This window comes from Trichoderma citrinoviride, assembly GCF_003025115.1.
Source record: "Trichoderma citrinoviride strain TUCIM 6016 unplaced genomic scaffold BBK36scaffold_18, whole genome shotgun sequence".
Lineage (NCBI taxonomy): Eukaryota > Fungi > Ascomycota > Sordariomycetes > Hypocreales > Hypocreaceae > Trichoderma > Trichoderma citrinoviride.
In genome coordinates, this window is record NW_020194726.1 from 273,275 (window position 1) to 291,703 (window position 18,429).

The window sequence follows — 18,429 nt, forward strand, 5'->3', positions numbered from 1 at the left end:
TTTCCACTTCATCTCGGCTCCCCCGCCTTCGAGTTGCCGCGATCCGATCGAGCAGCCTCGTTATTTTCTTCCGTCTTTCCCTTCCCTTTCGGCGTCACTCATTCGCTACCATTTGTCCTTGCGCACGCTCTTTTGACCCCGTTCGCGACGTTTCCTTTTTCTGAGGAGTCCAGCGACATCACACGTCATTTGCCTCCTGCCTCTGCGGCCGTTTTGCGCGCGCCAGAAACCACTCCTTCATCATGATTGAGGACAAGTATGTTGCGCTCCCCAGAGGAGGCCTCTTTCACGTCGAGAGGGGCTGTATCATGCTGGAAATTTGTCCCGCTGACTCTCGTCGTGTGCAGATACATCGGCCTGGCGTTGGCCATGTCATCAGCCTTGGCCATTGGTAAGTCCTTCTCGCCTCCCCTTTGCCTCTTTGGCTTTGCGACGTGTTCGTGCTGACTCTTTTGTCCCTTCAAGGCACCAGTTTCGTCATTACCAAAAAGGTTAGAGACCAACCACTGCTACTACGACGGCTCAGCTTGACGATGCCTCGGACCACTGAACCGACGGCGGGAACCTTGTCTGCTGACACTCTACACAGGGATTGATGCAAGCCGAAGAGCGACACGGATTCGAAGGCGATGGATTCGTATATCTGAGAAGCCCCTTGTGGTGGGCGGGTATTGCAACTCGTGAGCACTGAAGCCCCTCTGGACCCTCTTCCCGCACGCCTTCTAATGTCTTTCTTCTTCACAGTTGGCATCGGAGAAATCTGCAACTTCGCCGCCTACGCTTTCGCACCGGCCATCCTGGTCACGCCCCTCGGAGCGCTCAGTGTCCTGATCGGCGCCGTGTTGGGATCATACTTCTTGGACGAGGAGCTCGGTACACTCGGGAAGCTGGGCAGCGCAATTTGCCTCATCGGCGCCGTCGTCATTGTTCTGCACGCTCCTCCCGACGAGGAAATCCAGACGATTGATCAGATTCTGCACTATGCGATCCAGCCAGGCTTTCTCCTGTACGCCTTTGCTGTCGTGGCATTCGCAGTCTTCATGATTTACCGCATCGCACCCGTCTACGGCAAGCGAAACGCCCTCATCTACCTCTCCATCTGCTCTACCGTCGGATCCATCTCCGTCATGTCCGTCAAGTCGTTTGGCATTGCGCTCAAGCTCACATTCGCCGGCCACAACCAATTCACGCATCCTTCGACCTACGTCTTCATGATTCTTACGGCGGTCTGCATCCTTACTCAGATGAATTACTTTAACAAGGCCTTGGCATCCTTCCCGACCAATATGTAAGTTGCGATTTCTCTTCTCCCAATTCTATCATATAGGTATCCATACTGATTCAGAACTGCAGTGTGAATCCCCTCTACTACGTCACATTCACTACCGCGACTCTCTGCGCCTCCTTCATCCTCTTCAGCGGCTTCAACACCACCGATCCTGTCAACACACTTTCATTGCTCTGCGGTTTCCTTGTCACCTTTACCGGAGTCTACCTGCTGAACCTTTCCCGAGGCGACCCCCACGGGCAGAGGCTGGTTGCAGGACGTGGTGGCTTTGACGCTGCTGGAACAGATATGGTCTCTGGCTTCCAAACCCGCCGCAGCATGCAATCCCGGAGAAGCGAAAACACCTCGAGGCACAGTCTCAGCAGCTTTCACGGCGACAGACAGGGCCTGATCCGGGCCTACGACGAAGAGGAGGCTGCGGGTCTCGGCCTCACCGACCTTACCGAGAGCGACGACGAGGGTCTCATGAACGGAGCGAATGGGTCCAATGGCGCCGCCAACGGTTCAGCCAACGGCAAGAAGCAGTACACCAGCAATGACATTGAGCTGGAGTCTCAGAAGCATACCGAGAGGTAGTAGAAAGCTACTCGATCAATTTTCTTTCCTTTTCCAAATTTCCAAAAGACATGAGAGAGTCCAGAGTATGATGGATATACCCGCGAGCCATTGCTATGCTTCTCTTGTGTGATGAAAAAATCTCAACAGCCGGCCTCGGAGGGTCGGCCAAATCTGTATATTTGCCATGCACCGTCGTTTTCTGATAAAAACGAAGAAAGGCGAAAAGACGAGGGTCCCATCGCGTATGCAGGTCTCAGCTACTGCAAGTTCGCCACACAAAATCACGAATACGGCAAAAGGGAAGCGGAGAGTTGGGCCCAGGTGGCTTAACATCCGACATGACGTTACTCTTCTCTCCTCTTGTTCCCTTGTCTCGTCCCCTTTCTTTTCTCTATATCACTTTGCTTCTCGAGCCCTCCTGACTTGACAAGGTGTCATTTGTCACGAACGGGAGCCAAAATTTGCTGCGGCTGCAGCCTTGTGCATGAAAAAAGGGAGGCGGGGTTCCGGAACTCTTTGTTTTCTCCTTTTCATACCATATCACTTTTTCGGGGGGACGGGCGTTTCTGTGTATGTGGGATCACCATTGTGGAATTCCATCAACATCTTTTTTTTAACGGTAAACATGACTGAATCGGAAAGGGAACTGGATTTGAAAGCATGCTCCTGTTGTACGATATCTTGGGTTGGTTTGCATTTTCTTTCCTTGATTCTAGGGGAAGATGTTTTGACGGTGTGAGTGAGAGATAGAAAAAGACGAGGAGACTTGAAAGAATGCGGGCCATTGTATGGTCCTTTGGAAAAGAAAAAGAGCGAGAGACAAGCGATGGGGGGAGCATGTTCCCTTGTGAGTGTGTGAGAGAGAGTGATATATACCACACAGGCTGGTAATGGCCTATAACAACCGATTTGTTTTCTCCTTTTTTTCCCTCTCTACGCCATACCATACCATATCTTGTTTTAATTGTTTTGTTTACAGATTTTACTATTTTTAATGACAGCTCATCATCATCATCACAGCGGATACCAGCATATATAGACAGACAAGAGAGTCGGTGTTTAGCCATGAAGTTTTTTTGTTTTTGTTTCATATCATTAAAGATTCAAGGAAAAACAAGGACGGAACCTTTTTCCCATGCCCCTTTAGCAGATGCAAATGATCAATTGACGCCTTAAGTTTGACCGCCATCCCTTTTGCCCTGTGGCTTGATATAATCATCATCACCCTCTCCTCCCTCTCAAGCTCGTCCACAAAGACCCAGGTTTTCTTTTGCCCGCTCTCGGTAAGGACCCCTTTGCTAAAACACACACAAGACAACACCCTTTTCACCAATCAGAGCCGGGACCATCCTACTGCTCCTCGGCAGCGGGCTGGGCCTCCTCCGCGGCGCCCTCCTGCTCGGCAACGCGGATGTCCTGGCTGCCCTGGGCGACGGCCTGGGCGGCCTTAGCGCCGTAGTCCTGGCTGACGGGCTGGAGGACGGCCTGCTCCTCCTTGGGCTCGATGATGGTGACGGCGTCAGGGAGGGACTTCTGGGGGCCGGCCTTGCCCTCGGGGTCGGAGCCGCGCATGATCTTGACCTTGATGCCGAGGACGCCCTGGCGGAGCAGGACGTGGCGGGTGGCGCTGTCGATGAAGTCCTTGGCCGGCTGGCCGGAGTGGATCATGAAGCCGTCGGTGAACTTCATGGACTTGGCGCGGGCGGCGCGGAGCTTGCCGGAGACGACGACCTCGCAGCCCTTGGCGCCGGACTCCATGATGAAGCGCAGGACGCCGTAGCAGGCGCGGCGGACGGCCAGGCCGTTGAGCAGCTTGTAGCGCAGCGACTCGCACTGGGCGACGGCGGACAGGCCGCGGTTCTGGACCTTGGCGGCGTACAGGGAGACGGAGTTCTCGGGGAACTTGAAGCGCTTCTGGATGAGCGACGTGAGCTCGCGGATGCGGCGGCCCTGCTCGCCGAGGACCTCCTGCGTGTGCGTGGCGCGGACGATGATGTCGGTGACGGTGGGGGTGACGCGGACCTCGACGCCCGAGTAGCCCTCCTCAGCGAGCTCGCGCTGGAAGAACTCGTTGAGCTCGGCGTAGAAGACACCGTCGGCGACGAACTTTCTCCGCTTGGAGCTGTTTGGGGAGAAGATGTTTTGTTAGCAGGCTTGCCTAACGATGTGACATCAAAGTTGTGTAGTCGTGATGGTAGTGATGGTGGTGATGGTGGTGTCTTTCCAACAGCGTAGATTCCTTGCTCCCTGCTTGGGCCTGGTTTCCTCCCAGCAACGTATCAATTCCTTCGTCCATTCCCTCCTCTTCCTTTGTATTCCCCCAAGATATCGGTTCGACGCCATCACCACCATCAATCCCAACACCACCACCACAGAGAAAAAAGAATCGACGACAAGGGTTCTGTGTATCGATATCAAACACCATGGGGAAGGGGAAGTTTTCCTGCACTCACATCTGAGCACCCGGGTGAGACATGTTGGATGATGTGTGAATTCGAGTCTTTCTGACTTGAACTTGTGGTGCTTTGTCTGGCCGTGCAGAGAAGAGGGACAAAAGTTCGCGATTTCCAAGGGCTGACGGGCTTGGGGGCTTGGGCGAGAGGCTTCAAGTCACAGAGTCGCAGGCGGTTTGGCGCTTCGCAGGGTCAATTTTCGGCTTGTGTGGGTTGAGCCCTAACCGGGACAAAGTGGTTCTTGTGCCGAGTTGGAAAGTGGGCTAAAATTGTTCCTGTTCTTCTTGACTGGGATTTTTTTTTTTGGTTTCGCTCGCGCTAAGCGGTACGTACCTAGATCTATCTCATCGAGCCCGGAGAATCAGTTCTGGCGTCCTCCGGCCATGCGTCACATGCACCCAAGCTCGCACCTTCCTCCAAGACGCTGGGCCCGTAAGCTGCTGTGGCTCCTTCCTCAGCGCAATGGCCGCGCCTGACGTCTTTCGGGTTCCCTGGCAAACCCCCCCCCCGGCAGGTGCCCCGCCAGCACCTGCCTGAAGCCTCGACCTTGAACCTTGTGATGCCGCTTTGAGCTTCGTGACGACGCCTCTCTCCTGATCTACCTGTACTTATTATGCACTCTGCCTCGGGACAAAGACTCGCCTGCACTTCTTTGTCCTGCACCCGCCGCAGCCTCGTTGGCGACCCGAACCAGAGGCAGCAATGACCTTCTCCCGCTCTTCCGTTTGGTGATTTCTGTCTCCGTTTGGCGGCCCAGACAAAGAAACGGCCGCAGATCCTGTGAGGTTGGCCTGTGATTGTGGCTTGCGATTTCGCATTTCAAAGCGACCACGCATCGCCGCTTCTGCTCTCGCTGTTGGGCCCCCCAAGACACAGAGCCTTGCGATACATACACCCACTTGTGCCTAATCGCAGCATCGTACGGCCGCATATCAACGAAGTCCGCCAACTCCGCGTCAGAGTCAGGGTCGTATCGCATCAGCTGCTTACACCTCCCGGCCTGAGGGGCTCATCACGATGGAAGCCAGGAAGGTATGTGCTGTCGCGGCACAGCTCTCATGCGTCTCAGCTTCCCCTCGGAGACCCAACTTGAGTCGCAAGTCCTGACATCATGGCTATACCCCTCCAGATCATCGAACATGTCCAGGCCATCAACGGCGGCCAGACGGCCACCGGCACGCTGACGCTGACCGACTTCCACATGATCTTCACCGCGATCATTGAACAGCCACCTCAAGACGGCCAGGAGTCGACTCCTCCGCCTCCGCCAAAGAAGCGCGAGAAATGGATCACGTACCCGATGCTCTCCCATTGCACGTTCCGGCCGACGCCTCCATCGTCCCGCCAGGCACCGTCAATACGCATCCAATGCCGAGACTTTACGTTCATCACGTTCAACTTCCCCACCACCGAGGTGGCGCGCGAGGCCTATGAACATATCAAGTGTCGCACTTGCAAGCTTGGCACCGTCCAGAACCTATTTGCCTTCAGCCATAAGCCGCCCAAGATGGAGAAAGAGGTCAACGGCTGGAAGCTCTACGACCCCAGAGCAGAGTTTCGTCGCCAGGGCATCAGCGAGAAGCTGCCGGACAAGGGCTGGAGGATCACCAACATCAATCAAGACTACAGTTTTTGCGACACCTATCCGGCCGTTCTCGTTGTGCCGTCCAAGATTTCCGATAATGTTCTCAAATATGCCAAGGAGTTCCGGTCCAGGAACCGAATCCCCGCCCTCTCTTACATCCACCCGGTCAATAACTGCACCATCACGCGGAGCTCTCAGCCGTTGGCAGGCATCACCAGGAGGACCAATGTCCAAGATGAAAAGCTGGTAGCTGCTTCTTTCTCGGCTTCGACTGGTAACGGAGGCTCAGAAGACTCGTCACCAATGTCGAGTCAGGCAGAGGTATCCAACGGCAGCGTCATGCTGGAGACTCAGTTGACGGAGACGGAACGATACGAAGATGAGCTTATTTCCAGGTCTGCTGCGCTCTACGATGATAAGACCGGAAAGCGGCTCATCTACGGCGCTCAGCAGAACAACCTCATCGTTGACGCCCGTCCGACTATCAATGCCATGATGAATCAGGTGCAGGGGATGGGCTCGGAGCCGATGGACAAGTACAAGTTCGCGCAAAAGGTCTTCCTCAACATTGACAACATTCACATCATGCGAAACTCCCTGCTCAAAGTGGTGGAGGCGCTCAAGGATGCCGACCTGTCCCCTCTGCCCCCTAACCGCGATCTACTGCATCAGAGCAACTGGCTAAGGCACATTCACGATATCCTCGACGGCTCGGCCCTTATTGCCCGCCAAGTTGGCATCAAGCACTCACACGTCTTGATTCACTGCTCAGACGGCTGGGATCGCACCAGCCAGCTGAGTGCCCTGGCTCAGGTCATGCTGGACCCCTACTATCGCACCATTGACGGCTTCATCGTCCTCGTAGAGAAGGACTGGCTGTCTTTTGGCCACATGTTTAGGTTACGCTCAGGCCATCTTAATTCCGAGGATTGGTTCACCGTACAGAAGGATGCGTTCGCCGGTCTTAAGGTGCAGCCGGGGGAGAGCGATGGACGGAGCGACGCTTTTCAAAACGTTCTCAGCGGCGCCAAGCGCTTCTTCAGCTCAAATAAAGACGACGCCGACCTCGCCACCATGGGCGAGACCGCCAGCGGCCAGGTGGTGGACGAGGAAGCCACCGTGCCGAAGATGATCAGTCCGGTTTTCCACCAGTTCCTCGACTGCATGTACCAGCTGCTGCGGCAGAACAAGACGCGCTTCGAGTACAACGAACGATTCCTCCGCCGTCTAATGTATCACTCATACTCGTGCCAGTACGGTACCTTTTTGTACAACTCGGAGAAGCAGCGAAAAGAGGCCCGAGTAGCAGAGAAGACATCATCGGTGTGGGACTACTTCCTCTGCCGAAGAGCTGAATTCACCAATCCCGACTACGACCCGACAATTGACGATCATGTCAAGGGGAAGGAGCGCATCATTCTGCCGCGTCTTGACGAGATTCGTTGGTGGCATCAGCTGTTCGGCCGGACCGAGGACGAAATGAACGGTGCGCTCAACGCCGCGGCCATTGCGGAAAGCGACCGGCAGGCTGCCGTCTCGAGCCTCCACTATCCCAGCGTTGCCCGGGCCGAGGAGGCGCCAGAGACGACGACATCGTCGGCCTCGAGTCCACGACCACCCAGTTTGTCAACCAGCCAATCGGTGCTCACGTCAGTCGAGACTGCGCACGGCATCCTGACGCCCGAAGACAGGCATGCCGCGCTGCAGCACAGCGCGTCTGCCGATGGGATAGGCGCGTTTGCCGCCCTTCGCGACGGCATCGCCGGTCTCAACATTGGCAAGGCTGTCATGTCCAACTTCGGCCGTGCCGCCGAGCCCGTTGCTGAAAGCTCGACTCCAGCCCCCATTTCTCGCGAACAAGAGATGCGGGAGATGACGTAGGAGGTCATGTTTGCAGACGAGGTCGCGCAGCCTTATGTGGTTATGGAGACGCAAAACACCAAGCGCCTTGTGTACGTTCGGCCGCGTACCATTTCGGAGATTTCGGTTGTTGATATTGGGCCTTCAGAGCTGGATGACTATAGCCCTGAGCGAGAAGTCAAACCTGGAGAAGCGTTATGGTTTTCAGGATTTCTGCCTCAGCTGCCTCGGCAAGAACTGTGGAACCCGCATCATTGAAAAGTTGCGACTGGAATTGGTTTGAGCATGGTCATGTATCAAGGGGTTCGTCTGGCTACAAGAGAAGTCAAAGGATGCTTTTTGAGCAAAGGATAGACAATCATGACGCTTTCACGTCCTTATTCATGAAATGTTGGTCGAAGCCAGATTTTGGCTACAATTGGCTATTAGAAACGTTGTCATGGGTGGTAATACCGTTGGAGGGAGAGTTGAGAGAGTCTGCCGGTCGAGCAGAGGCGCCAGCCATCAGCGAATCATGAGAACCTCGAACAATAGGGTGAGGTAGATGGAGAGATTGGTATTAGCGATTGCTTTTAGAGCGTGTTTAGGAATGTTGACAATACTGTTTGAGTGCAATTCATTGATAGTTTACTGCCTACTACCTAAGTAAGTTATATCTATGTGTTATTGTAGTCATCAGGAGGCAGCCCCCCTTTCCATCTACCCTAGACTTGAACATGACATTTGCGGTTTTGGTTTGTTGCCACGGAGATCCTTTCATCTTACAATTCTGAATACGGACAATGTCATGTTTGACTTTGGAAAAGGCTTCTACTGCTTGGTTACTTTGTTGTTTCCTACCAAATCTACTTTATTCAGCTTTTTTCTTAACGCTCTCTTTAGCTGACAACCTCCAATGTTCCCGGTTTACGCTCTTGAAATGGTGTAGCTTTTTTGATGCGCGCATGTATGTAGCAGATTATAAGAAGACCTCTAGGTTAATCTCCAAAGTACTGACGGGGAATCTGTGCCATTCGTTAGCAGGTGGCGTGCATTTCAGCAGGGTGTCATCAAAATAGAGAAATGTGAAACGCACCTTAGATCAAACTTTTCCAACACAGAGGGATGCAGGATCCCAAACTCGCCAATGCGCTGCTCCTTGCCTCCCAGCCGGAGGTGGACGGCCGCCGCGTGCCCGTGGAAAAAGGTGTCCTCATTGAGCTCCTCGATCCAGTAGCCGTCGGGCTTGACGTCGGGGCTGCCGTCGCTGCCGGCGACAAAGTCGGTGCGCAGCATGAGCATGAGGCGGTCGAGCAGGCCGTGGACGACCTCGAAGCCGCTCGACTTGCCGCACCAGGCGGCGGCGAAGTGGCGCTCGTTGCGGGCGCGGCGCTCGGCCTGGCTGTCCTTGAAGACGACGTCGGCGGCCTCAAAGATCTTGATCGGCAGGCTGTGGCTCTTGTTCTCGCGGATCGTCTTGACGAGGCCGGGCAGCAGCGACGTCCGCACGACCTGGTACTCGAGCGTCTTGGGGTTGGCCAGCTTGACGACGGTGTTGCCGTCGTCCTTGCGGTTGAGCCAGGCAAAGTTCTCGTCGTGGCTGCACAGCGTCAGGGGCATCACCTCGCTCCAGCCGGCCATGGCGGCCTCGATGCGCACAATGTCGCTCAGCTTGTTGATGGGCAGGGGCGCGGCGACGGTGGCGCTGCGGTTGGGCGAGCTGCGCGGCAGCCGGTTGAAGCCGTAGCACACGGCCACGTCCTCCATGATGTCGGCCTGGTGCAGCACGTCGGCGCGGGTCGGCGGGATGGCCACCTCGAGCAGGTTCGCGTCCTTGTCCGACGGCCGGGCGACGTAGGCCATCTTGGACAGCAGCTGGCACAGGCTCTCGCGCGACTCGCTCAGGCCGGTGCAGCTGTTGAGGTAGTCGACCTCGGCGTGGGTGACGCGCGGGCGCAGATGGGGCGTGATGCGGGTCTGGTTGTTGTGGTCCGAGATGATCTTGACGGGCTCGACGGTGAAGGGCTCGGCGCAGTACTCAGAGAACATGGTGACCATCATGTCGGTGACAATGTCCAGCTTGGTGATGTCGGTGGCGGTGATCTCGATGAAGACATTTTTGGTGTTGAGCGTGATCTTGGAGTGGTCGCCGTTGATGATGGGCGGCAGCGAGCAGATGACCCGGTTGGAGTCGAGGATTAGGGGGTATACGGGGGCGTCCCGGATGATGTGCAGGTAGCGGCCCAGGTGGCGGTCGTTTTCGTAAAAGGTCATGAGCGTCTCGCCCGTCAGCTCCTGCGTCTGGTTGAGCGGGACGAACTTGAAGTCCTTGGGCGGCAGGGCCTCGTATGTGAAGGGGCCCTTGATGGTGTCGAGGTCGTGGGTGCCGATGGACACGAGCGTCCGCTGGCGGGCCAGGTTCTGGTGCAGCTTGTCCTGCAGGGCGATGAAGGACTCGTAGCGGTCCTTGGTGAAGGTGATGTTGCGCAGGATGGCGCCCGACACGTACGGCCGGACCTTTGCGACCTCGGGCGAGACGGTGATGGTCTGCAGCAGGCCGTCCTTGGGCTCTACGACGCGGAAGTTCGGGGGCTTCGTGCGGCCGAGGAAGATGTTGAGGTTGAGGGCGATGCCCTCGAAGCAGAGCATGTCATAGCGGTTGGCGGGAATCTCAATCTTGAGCTGCGGAGGCTCCTGCTCGCCGTTGACAATGGGCCGCTCCTGGTCTTCGGTGTCCTCGTCGAGCTCGATGCCGAATTCGAAGCAGAGGTCCTCAAACTCTGCCGTTGTGAATCTGTTGGTCAGAGCGTAAGCGATTGGCCATGACGAAGGTATACGGAGGTTGAATCATGTGTGATGATTCCGTGTATGGATTCTGCGATCGACGAGGGAATAGAGTCACATACTTGCGGCCGAGGGCCTCGTAAAGCTTGTACTTGTCGACGGAGATGGTCGGCATCGTGACAACGGGATTCGACTGCTGGTGATGCCGGAATTGCGAGTCGTGAGGGCTGTCTGGAGTCTGTCGCTTTGAGTCACAGGAATTTTTGGAGAGACGATGGCGGGGTGATAATGGTGGTGATAGCGGAACGATGCAGAGGGACCTGGCGGGCGGTGGAGCGCTGGGAGGAATGGCAGGTACCTCGCTAACTGACAGGCCCGGCGCTGCGCTTTTGCAGGTCCTGATATCGGCGGGGTGACGGAATATCGATGCTCCCTGTTCCCGCTGGGGCTTGTACTTGCTTGTACCGGCAGCCCCTTTCGCATGGAAGCCCAACTGTGAGGCTGGAATGCATCTGCAAGTGATGTCTTCTGACAGAGATACTGCGAATCACATGTAGAGAGCGTCTTGCTCAATAATGAAAGGCCAGAGCGTAGCAAAACATGAAGCAGCGGCTGATGGGCAAGTTATGATGGCAAACCAAGCTGTTTGGTGAAGCTTGCAATCACTGTACAGCGGCCACGAGCCTTCAAGGTCACCATTGGTGTTGCTGGTGCCTCAACATGATCCAATCTTTTTTCGATGCGTCATCAAATGAAATAATACTGCCTCTCATGATATGAGGCTGCTTCAGTAGAGCATAGGTACCTTACCATCTCTCTCGTCGATACAGTTCAGTGCTTCCCGTGTTCAAGAACCGTGCCTCGCAGTAACAACCTTGAAGTACCTCAAAGTACCTCGTCCAGCAAAGGGGCAAATTAGAGGAAAAAAGGACGCCTACAGGGGCTGCGGGTGGGGGAACCAGCGCCCAAAAGGTACAGGTATACCTCGTTGGCGGGGCACTCCATGTTAGTGCACACGCCGCAGCACCGGCACAACCACTAACACCGCGGCAGCTTGCCCAGCTGGTTGCCCCGGGTCGCTGCTACAAGCACTGAGCAGCGCTGGCAGCACCGCTGAGTCGCTGTCCAAACAGGCTGGGCTCCAACAGCTGAGCAGCTTCGTGTGCCTCTGCATCTTCACCCCTCAACCTCGACTCAACCTCATCTCAGCACTCCGCCCTTCCGCCTCCAGCCTCGCCCTGCTGCCCCTCAGCCCTGCCTCTCGACTCTCCCGGACCGCGGCATCGGCGCCCGTCGCAGCTCAATTCCGCGTCTCTGGTTCTGGTCCTGGCTCTGGTTCCGCCTCTGGCCTTGGTCCCAGTTCCGATCTGCGCAAAAGCCATCATCATCACCCATTGATTGCATCACCAGCTCCAAACCCGCCCTCGCCATCCATCTGGTTTCGCTCGCGTCGTCCCTCGATTCTCAGCTTCAACCCGCGGTGTTTCGAGCATTCCGATCCGACTCGCCCAACGCGCCCTTTTTTCTTCCGCCGCATCTCGTCTCTGCTTTTGCCTCTCCCGTGACACACCATGGCTGAAGCGCCAAACGCAAACGACGAGCTCTATCCCATCGCCGTGCTCATCGACGAGCTCAAGGTATATCAAGCCCTGGCACTTGCATACCTGCCTCTACTCCTTTTTTCTGCTTCTGGCTTGCCGTCCCTTGCTCTGTGGCGCGATGCTGACTTGAGCTCTGCTTTCTCTTAGCACGACGATGTTTTGCTCCGACTCAACGCGATTCACCGGCTCTCTACAATTGCTCTTGCCCTCGGCGCCGAGCGAACAAGAGATGAGCTGATTCCCTTCCTCGACGGTTAGTAACAAGTCGATTCCTGCTTGAGCGATGCTTCCATGTCTATCGCTTCGACCGATTGCCCTGGCTTGGTTCTAATCTGCCGTTTGTGATGCAGAGTCTGTCGAGGACGAGGACGAGGTCTTGGTCGCCTTGAGCGAGGAGCTCGGCAACTTCATCGAATACGTCGGCGGCCCCGCGTGGGGCCACGTCCTGCTGTCTCCCCTGGAGAACCTCGCCGCCATTGAGGAGCCCGTTGTTCGAGACAAGGTAAGCTGCACGCTGGCGCTAGCTCGAGCGCTCTGCTGACGCGCAAACTCTAGGCCGTCGAATCTCTCAACAAGATCTGCGAGGAGCTCTCACCGCAACAGGTCGAGGAGTTCTTCATTCCCCTCACAATCCGCCTCGCCAAGGCCGACTGGTTCACGTCAAAGGTGTCGGGCTGCGGTCTGTTTACGGCCCCCTACAAGAAGGTGTCTCCTCCCGTCCAAGAGCAGCTCCGCCAGCAGTTTGGCCTGCTGGTCCACGATGAGACTCCCATGGTGCGCCGCCAGGCCGCGTCCAACCTGGCCAAATTCGTCAAGGAGATGCCCCCCGCCATTGTCATTGACGAGATGATTCCCCTGTTCCAGCACCTCGTGACGGACGACCAGGACAGCGTTCGATTACTCACCGTCGAGGTTCTCATTGCCATTGCCGAGGGCGTGCCCAAGGAGCAGCAGGCCAGCCACGGCGTCCTGCTGACTTCGCTGCGAAATCTGATAGAGGACAAGAGCTGGAGAGTCAGGTACATGATTGCCGACAGATTTGAAAAGGTTCGTGGGCAGCCTGATGATGTTGCAGCTCTATATCTTTACTAACGTGGCTATGTGCTTTGGATTTTACAGATTGCCAAGGCCGTGGACGAAGAAGTCGTCTCCAGAGATCTGGTGCCGGCATTCGTCAAGCTTCTTAAGGACAACGAGGCGGAGGTCCGGACGGCCATTGCCGGTCAGATCCCCGGCTTCTGCAGCCTGGTGGACCGACAGGTGCTCTTGAACGATATTATGGGTAGCATCGAGGACCTCGTCTCGGACACGTCGCAGCATGTGCGCGCTGCCCTCGGAACTCAGATCAGCGGCCTGGCTCCCATACTGGGCAAACAAGAGTATGTTTGCCCCTTTAAGCCTCGAAATCTCCCTTTTTGGTTGTGGCTATGACTAATCTTGATGCAGGACCATCGACCACCTCCTCCCCATGTTCCTCCAGATGCTCAAGGACGAGTTTCCCGAGGTTAGACTGCACATCATCTCCAAGCTGGAGCTGGTCAACCAAGGTATGCGCACGATCTTGTGTATCCATTTGCATCCATAAAGGCTAACCTGATCTTTCAGTCATCGGCATCGACCCCCTGTCCGTCTCGCTACTGCCTGCCATTGTCAACCTGGCGGAAGACAAGCAGTGGCGCGTACGCCTGGCCATTATCGAGTACATCCCGCTGCTCGCCAGCCAACTGGGCGTCAAGTTCTTTGACGAGAAGCTGAGCAACCTGTGCATGGGATGGCTCGGCGACACCGTCTTCTCCATCCGCGAGGCTGCTACTCACAACCTGCGAAAGCTGACGGAGGTGTTTGGCGTAGAGTGGGCGAGTGAGGCCATCATCCCTAAGGTCATGACGATGGGCAACCACCCCAACTACCTGTACCGAATGACGACTTGCTTTGCCATTTCGGTAAGTTCTTTCTTGTACCTGTGATGGCAACAGTGACTAACCCATCGATGCAGACTCTGGCCTCTGTTGTCAGCATAGACGTCATCTCCAAGTCGATTCTGCCCATGCTGGACAAGATGACCGGGGACGACATCCCCAACATCCGCTTCAACGTGGCCAAGACGTACAAGGTGCTCATCAACGCCCTGCAGCGCCTGCCCGAGCAGGGCACCCTCTACACGATTGAGAAGGAGGGCACGCAGGCGACGCCTTCGCCCCGGGGCGAGGAGCTGATCCAGCAGCGCATCCTGCCGAACCTGCACAAGCTGCAGAAGGATGACGACGTGGACGTGCGCTACTTTGCGACACAGGCGGTAGCCGCGGCGTCAGGAACCGGAGCGTCAGGAGGCGGAGAGCCCATGAATACTTCACCATAGATGAGAAAACCCGTAATGAAGCAATGATTTTGTCCTTGCCCGTGCTGCAGCGGCTTTGGTTGCGTGTCGAGTGGACTTTTTTACTATCTATGAGTCCTCTATTTGGACAGTGGTGAGAGTTTTTGACGCCAAAAGGGACGAGAAAGAGAGAAAAAACAACAACCAATATCTACAAAACCAAACACGACCGGGGGTGGATAAATGGGAGGAGGAATCAAGGGCAAACAGATGCTCGGGGCGGAAGGTAATGGATGGAGGATAGGCAAGGCAGCAAGCATACAGGTGGGAAGCATCCGTGTAGACCTGGAGGATGATTTGTGCAGTGTAGTGTAAAGAAGCAATCTGTGTTGTTTCGTTTTCATGTTGAATGCATGTTTCATATCGTTTCTGAGGTGACTTTGTCTTTATGTGACGCTTGTTTGGCTGAATAGGGGGTTCATGTGTCGAGCATCATCATCATGACCCGCAAGCTTCCACCTTTCACTCGTCCACTCCTCCCTTGAAACCAGATATTCATGCACCCTTTAGTCTAACGTAAGTCATTCTCTTCGTATCATTCTCTACTCTATCCAGATGGTATCAAATCCAAAAACAAAAAGCCCCCCCTTCAGTCCATCAGCGTCTACAATCCAAGTTCCCACGCCCTCCCCATTTCAACCCCTCCTAAAGCACAACGTACTAATCGTCTGCCCCTTCTGCCCACCAAACGTAAACGTCGGATACTCGACCCGTCCGACAACCCTCAGCTCGCCATCCCTGTCGTCCTCGAACCAGCCCCTCAGCTCCTTCTCCGTCCAATTGCAGCTCGTAACCAGAAAGATCCCGCCGCGAGGGTTCAGCAGCTGGAGGAGCCGCTGGCGATAGATTTCGCACGGGTGGGTTTCCTGGGGGTCGTCGTCGGACGCTGCGGCGGAGAGGCTGATTGCGTCAAAGGTGCCCTTGTCGAGAACGATGTCGAAGAGCGTCTCTGGGGAGGGCGCGTAGTGTAGCGGGGAGGATGGGTCGGAGGGGGTGAGGGGGCCGGTGAGGAGGTTCCATTCGAGGAAGTTGACGGGCGGAACTCCTCTTCCTCCCTTTTTCCCTTCTTCTTCTCCGTCTTCTTCGCCTCGTGCTTCGGCTTCTTGGGCTTCTTTTTCTTCCTCAGCGTCCACTGCATCCCGCGTGGCGCCGATCCTCCTCGCCAGCTCCACGCTCTGCGCACTATAGTCCACCCCGAGCATGGTGCCCTCCCAGCCGTCGTCCCGCAGGGCAAACAGCAGCTCTCCGTTGCCGCAGCCCAGATCCAGCACCGCCGCGGTTTCTTGCTCAAGTTTCTCTTTTCTGCCCCCTAGGATTTCTTCGTTGTCGTCGTCGTCGAGGAGGCCGCCGAGAAAGGCGACGATGCGGCCCTCGGCGTTGGAGTCGTCGAACCAGTTGGTGCCCGTGTCGGAGGGGTTGGCGGCGTGGTTTGTCAGTTCGGTTGCGTAGAGCTTGTCCCAGCTGGTTTTTTTTTATATATGTTAGCTACGTGTACCTTGAGGCGTGTAGGGGGAGCTTTGGAGGAGGAGAAGAGGTTTGTTTAGGAGACGTTTGGAGGAGGAGGAGCGTGATGAAGGAAGGAAGGGGGACTTGCTATTCTTTTGTGCCGAGCTCAGAGGGATCGAGGTGAGCTGGTTTGTTCGAGGCCATTGTGACTTATAAGTCTCCCCAAGCGAGGACCTTCTAAATGAGTAAAGGCAAAGTGTTGTTGATTTGTGATGGGAGAGGAAATTATATGTAGGTTATAAATGGGCGTTTATCGGTTGTTGGAACTAATATCAGAAATACAGATCCATGGATGGCTATCGAAATATCGATAGTATGGGTTTCATGGATGGAGGGGCAGCCAAAAAAGAGGGTGCAGCCATTTGGTGCCGGAAGGGGTAGGCGGTGAATGGAGGAGCTGGGGATGAGGGGCAGTCGGCTTTTGCGTCAGAAGCAGCATTTGCTTATGGCAAAGTCCAGTTGAAGATGGTCGGAATAACCCGAATATCATATGAACAGACCTTTCGAAATCAGTCAGGATGATTGTCCAAATTGGAGGTTCAGGATAATTTCAAGGCAAATTCGGCGATATTCAGCATCACACATTTGATAAAGGCCAAATTACACAAGAATCAGCCAGTCTCGTCTATTGATCGACCAGGCTTCTATCTCTTCTCTGTGATGAATCTCCCACGATCCAACATCAGGTGTAAAAAAATAAAGAAAAAACCAAGTGAAGCCGGAAAAACCACACAAACGCCTCCCATGCATGACCAGCAGAAGCAGCCATCTCGCACACACACTCCCCGAAAGGGCTTGTGCGAAAGAGAAAGCAACGAAACGAAACGAAATCGGGAATCCCATCAACACCGTGCCTGTGTCGGTTTCATTTCCTTCAAGCAATCACGTAACAAATGCCCAGTCCAAAGAGGAAAACAAAAAAACCAAACAACAGCAACAAAAGACCAAGAAAAAAAAAGACACAAGCTCAGTAGAAACTCTCCACCATGGTGTCCTTCATCGTCGTGTTGATGTTGCTCGGTCCCTGGCCCTCGCCCAGCCGGAAGACGCTCTCGATAACGCTGAGCTCCGTCGACGTCGTATCCAGCCCCGTCACGGCCATCCAGTCGTTGACCACCATGCCGGCGCCGACGACGTTGCTGCCGCGGTTGACGCTGCCCGCGACGAGCGGGATCTGCAGCAGGCTCGACAGCTCGTCCTGGTCCTGGATGCTCGTCTTGGGGTGCACCAGGCCGCCCTGGTTGGACAGGCTCATGTAGCTGCCGACGAGGACGTTGTCGGCGACGGTCTGGCGGAAGACCTCGACGCCCAGCACATCGGCGATGATCTCCTCCGTCTCGCGCTCCAGGTCCGGGTGCACGAGCGCGATGTGGTCGTTGGTCGCGATGACGTTGCCCAGCGCGGACAGGCGCTCCTCGATGCGCTGGATGCGCACCGAGTCGGGCAGCGAGTTGCGCAGGTGCTGCAGCTCCTGGTCCGACGTCGTCGTCGGCACCAGCAGGCCCTTGCGGTTGCCCGCCGTCAGCCGCCCGATGATGCGCGTGCCGGCAATCGTCGTGCGCACGATGGGGATGACGTCCTGCAGCTCGGCCTCGAAGACGCTGTAAAAGTTCTCGCTGGCACCGAGAGCCACGAGGGCGTAGGAGTTTGTCAACGTCGAGAAGACGCCAACCCTGCGAACCAAGTCAGCAACGCATCCCAACACCGCAATCTCTTCCCCCCTCCCCCTCCCCCTCCCCCACCAAAACCCCCAAAGCAAGAAAGAAAAAAAGTGTCAAAACATACTCATTCGAGTTCTCAAACTGAGCGCGAACAGCCATGATGCCCGTAGTCGTATCAACAACAGTGTCCTGAACCTGTAGAATCGTGTCGGTATTTGGAAGATCCAGCAAAGAGAGTTGTTCTGCTTTTCCCTTGTCGATGCTGCAAGGAAAAAGAAGAAGGCTCGTTTGTAAAGGTAGAAAGAAGCTGTAGAGAGAGAGGTCGAGAGGTGGTGTGGATTTTTTTTTCTGCCGGATTTATCAGATAGAATTTTCGGGTCTCTTTATAAGTTCGCCTTGGCTTTGCCTCTTCGAGGGTACGGAAGTACATGTACCTCGATCTCCCCTCAGCCCTGAGATTGGATGACTCTTCAGTGCAGTAAGCCCACTGAAAAAAGACCCCTGGAATCGTCGACCCCCCCTCGACGCAACTTGCCAGGTGGTTCGCCGTCGTCTGTCCGAGGTACCTGTACTTGTACAGCCTCAACTCAGGTCTCAGGCAACCTGGCACTGCATTCCCTCCATCCAGAGCAACAAAGACACACCCCAACCAGAAGAAGAAAAAAAAAGAAACTCAAGCTAATCAGACAAGGCAAGACACAAAAGAGTCACAAAGCTCCATCTCACCCCCATGGAACCACAACCGCAGCCAACTGCTCATCCGCAGCACCATGCCCA

At 55.5% G+C, this 18,429-nt stretch overlaps 7 protein-coding genes across 7 annotated transcripts; 3 read left to right on the forward strand and 4 right to left on the reverse strand.

The window, feature by feature from the left end:
• Positions 1–242: 242 nt before the first annotated feature.
• Positions 243–1,864, forward strand: BBK36DRAFT_1163266 (DUF803-domain-containing protein; the record flags this gene model as incomplete). Its single annotated transcript, XM_024894516.1, has 6 exons — positions 243–256; positions 348–391; positions 466–491; positions 590–680; positions 745–1,288; positions 1,354–1,864. 6 exons carry the CDS (start codon positions 243–245, stop codon positions 1,862–1,864), a joined length of 1,230 nt encoding a protein of 409 aa, XP_024745547.1.
• A 1,324-nt stretch (positions 1,865–3,188) lies between these two features.
• BBK36DRAFT_1136619 (40s ribosomal protein) lies at positions 3,189–4,550 on the reverse strand. The gene is made up of 2 exons (XM_024893041.1): positions 4,300–4,550; positions 3,189–3,968 (listed from the first exon to the last, which is right to left on the reverse strand). Exons 1-2 carry the CDS (start codon positions 4,320–4,322, stop codon positions 3,197–3,199), a joined length of 795 nt encoding a protein of 264 aa, XP_024745548.1. The 5' UTR covers positions 4,323–4,550; the 3' UTR covers positions 3,189–3,196.
• A 950-nt stretch (positions 4,551–5,500) lies between these two features.
• Positions 5,501–7,765, forward strand: BBK36DRAFT_1130010 (phosphatases II; the record flags this gene model as incomplete). Its single annotated transcript, XM_024891797.1, has 1 exon — positions 5,501–7,765. The coding sequence occupies one exon, from the start codon at positions 5,501–5,503 to the stop codon at positions 7,763–7,765; it is 2,265 nt and encodes a 754-aa protein (XP_024745549.1).
• Positions 7,766–8,577: 812 nt separating this feature from the next.
• On the reverse strand, positions 8,578–10,799 carry BBK36DRAFT_1136620 (beta subunit of phenylalanyl-tRNA synthetase). Its single transcript, XM_024893042.1, has 3 exons — positions 10,630–10,799; positions 8,820–10,517; positions 8,578–8,748 (listed from the first exon to the last, which is right to left on the reverse strand). Exons 1-3 carry the CDS (start codon positions 10,680–10,682, stop codon positions 8,703–8,705), a joined length of 1,797 nt encoding a protein of 598 aa, XP_024745550.1. The 5' UTR covers positions 10,683–10,799; the 3' UTR covers positions 8,578–8,702.
• A 1,279-nt stretch (positions 10,800–12,078) lies between these two features.
• Positions 12,079–14,467, forward strand: BBK36DRAFT_1129585 (ARM repeat-containing protein; the record flags this gene model as incomplete). The annotated part of the gene is made up of 8 exons (XM_024891753.1): positions 12,079–12,144; positions 12,256–12,361; positions 12,459–12,610; positions 12,664–13,155; positions 13,228–13,487; positions 13,555–13,655; positions 13,714–14,051; positions 14,105–14,467. 8 exons carry the CDS (start codon positions 12,079–12,081, stop codon positions 14,465–14,467), a joined length of 1,878 nt encoding a protein of 625 aa, XP_024745551.1.
• Positions 14,468–15,120: 653 nt separating this feature from the next.
• On the reverse strand, positions 15,121–15,945 carry BBK36DRAFT_1136622 (hypothetical protein; the record flags this gene model as incomplete). The annotated part of the gene is made up of 2 exons (XM_024893043.1): positions 15,121–15,536; positions 15,573–15,945. Coding segments are annotated over 2 exons (789 nt in total), but the record flags the coding sequence as incomplete, so codon positions are not given.
• A 1,013-nt stretch (positions 15,946–16,958) lies between these two features.
• BBK36DRAFT_1129876 (translation initiation factor 6) lies at positions 16,959–17,811 on the reverse strand (the record flags this gene model as incomplete). The annotated part of the gene is made up of 2 exons (XM_024891780.1): positions 16,959–17,664; positions 17,777–17,811. 2 exons carry the CDS (start codon positions 17,809–17,811, stop codon positions 16,959–16,961), a joined length of 741 nt encoding a protein of 246 aa, XP_024745553.1.
• Between the last annotated feature and the right edge of the window lie 618 nt (positions 17,812–18,429).

What these genes read in the sequence shown, in the direction of transcription:
- BBK36DRAFT_1136619 (XM_024893041.1), bottom strand. Translation starts at nt 4,322, where the DNA reads ATGTCTCACCCGGGTGCTCAGAT. An exon ending in TCTCACCCGGGTGCTCAGAT is followed by an intron (nt 3,969 to 4,299) that starts GTGAGTGCAGGA and finishes CTCCCCAAACAG; the next exon opens with CTCCAAGCGGAGAAAGTTCG.
- BBK36DRAFT_1136620 (XM_024893042.1), bottom strand. Translation starts at nt 10,682, where the DNA reads ATGCCGACCATCTCCGTCGACAAGTACAAGCTTTACGAGGCCCTCGGC. An exon ending in TACGAGGCCCTCGGCCGCAA is followed by an intron (nt 10,518 to 10,629) that starts GTATGTGACTCT and finishes TCTGACCAACAG; the next exon opens with ATTCACAACGGCAGAGTTTG. An exon ending in TTGGAAAAGTTTGATCTAAG is followed by an intron (nt 8,749 to 8,819) that starts GTGCGTTTCACA and finishes CGAATGGCACAG; the next exon opens with ATTCCCCGTCAGTACTTTGG.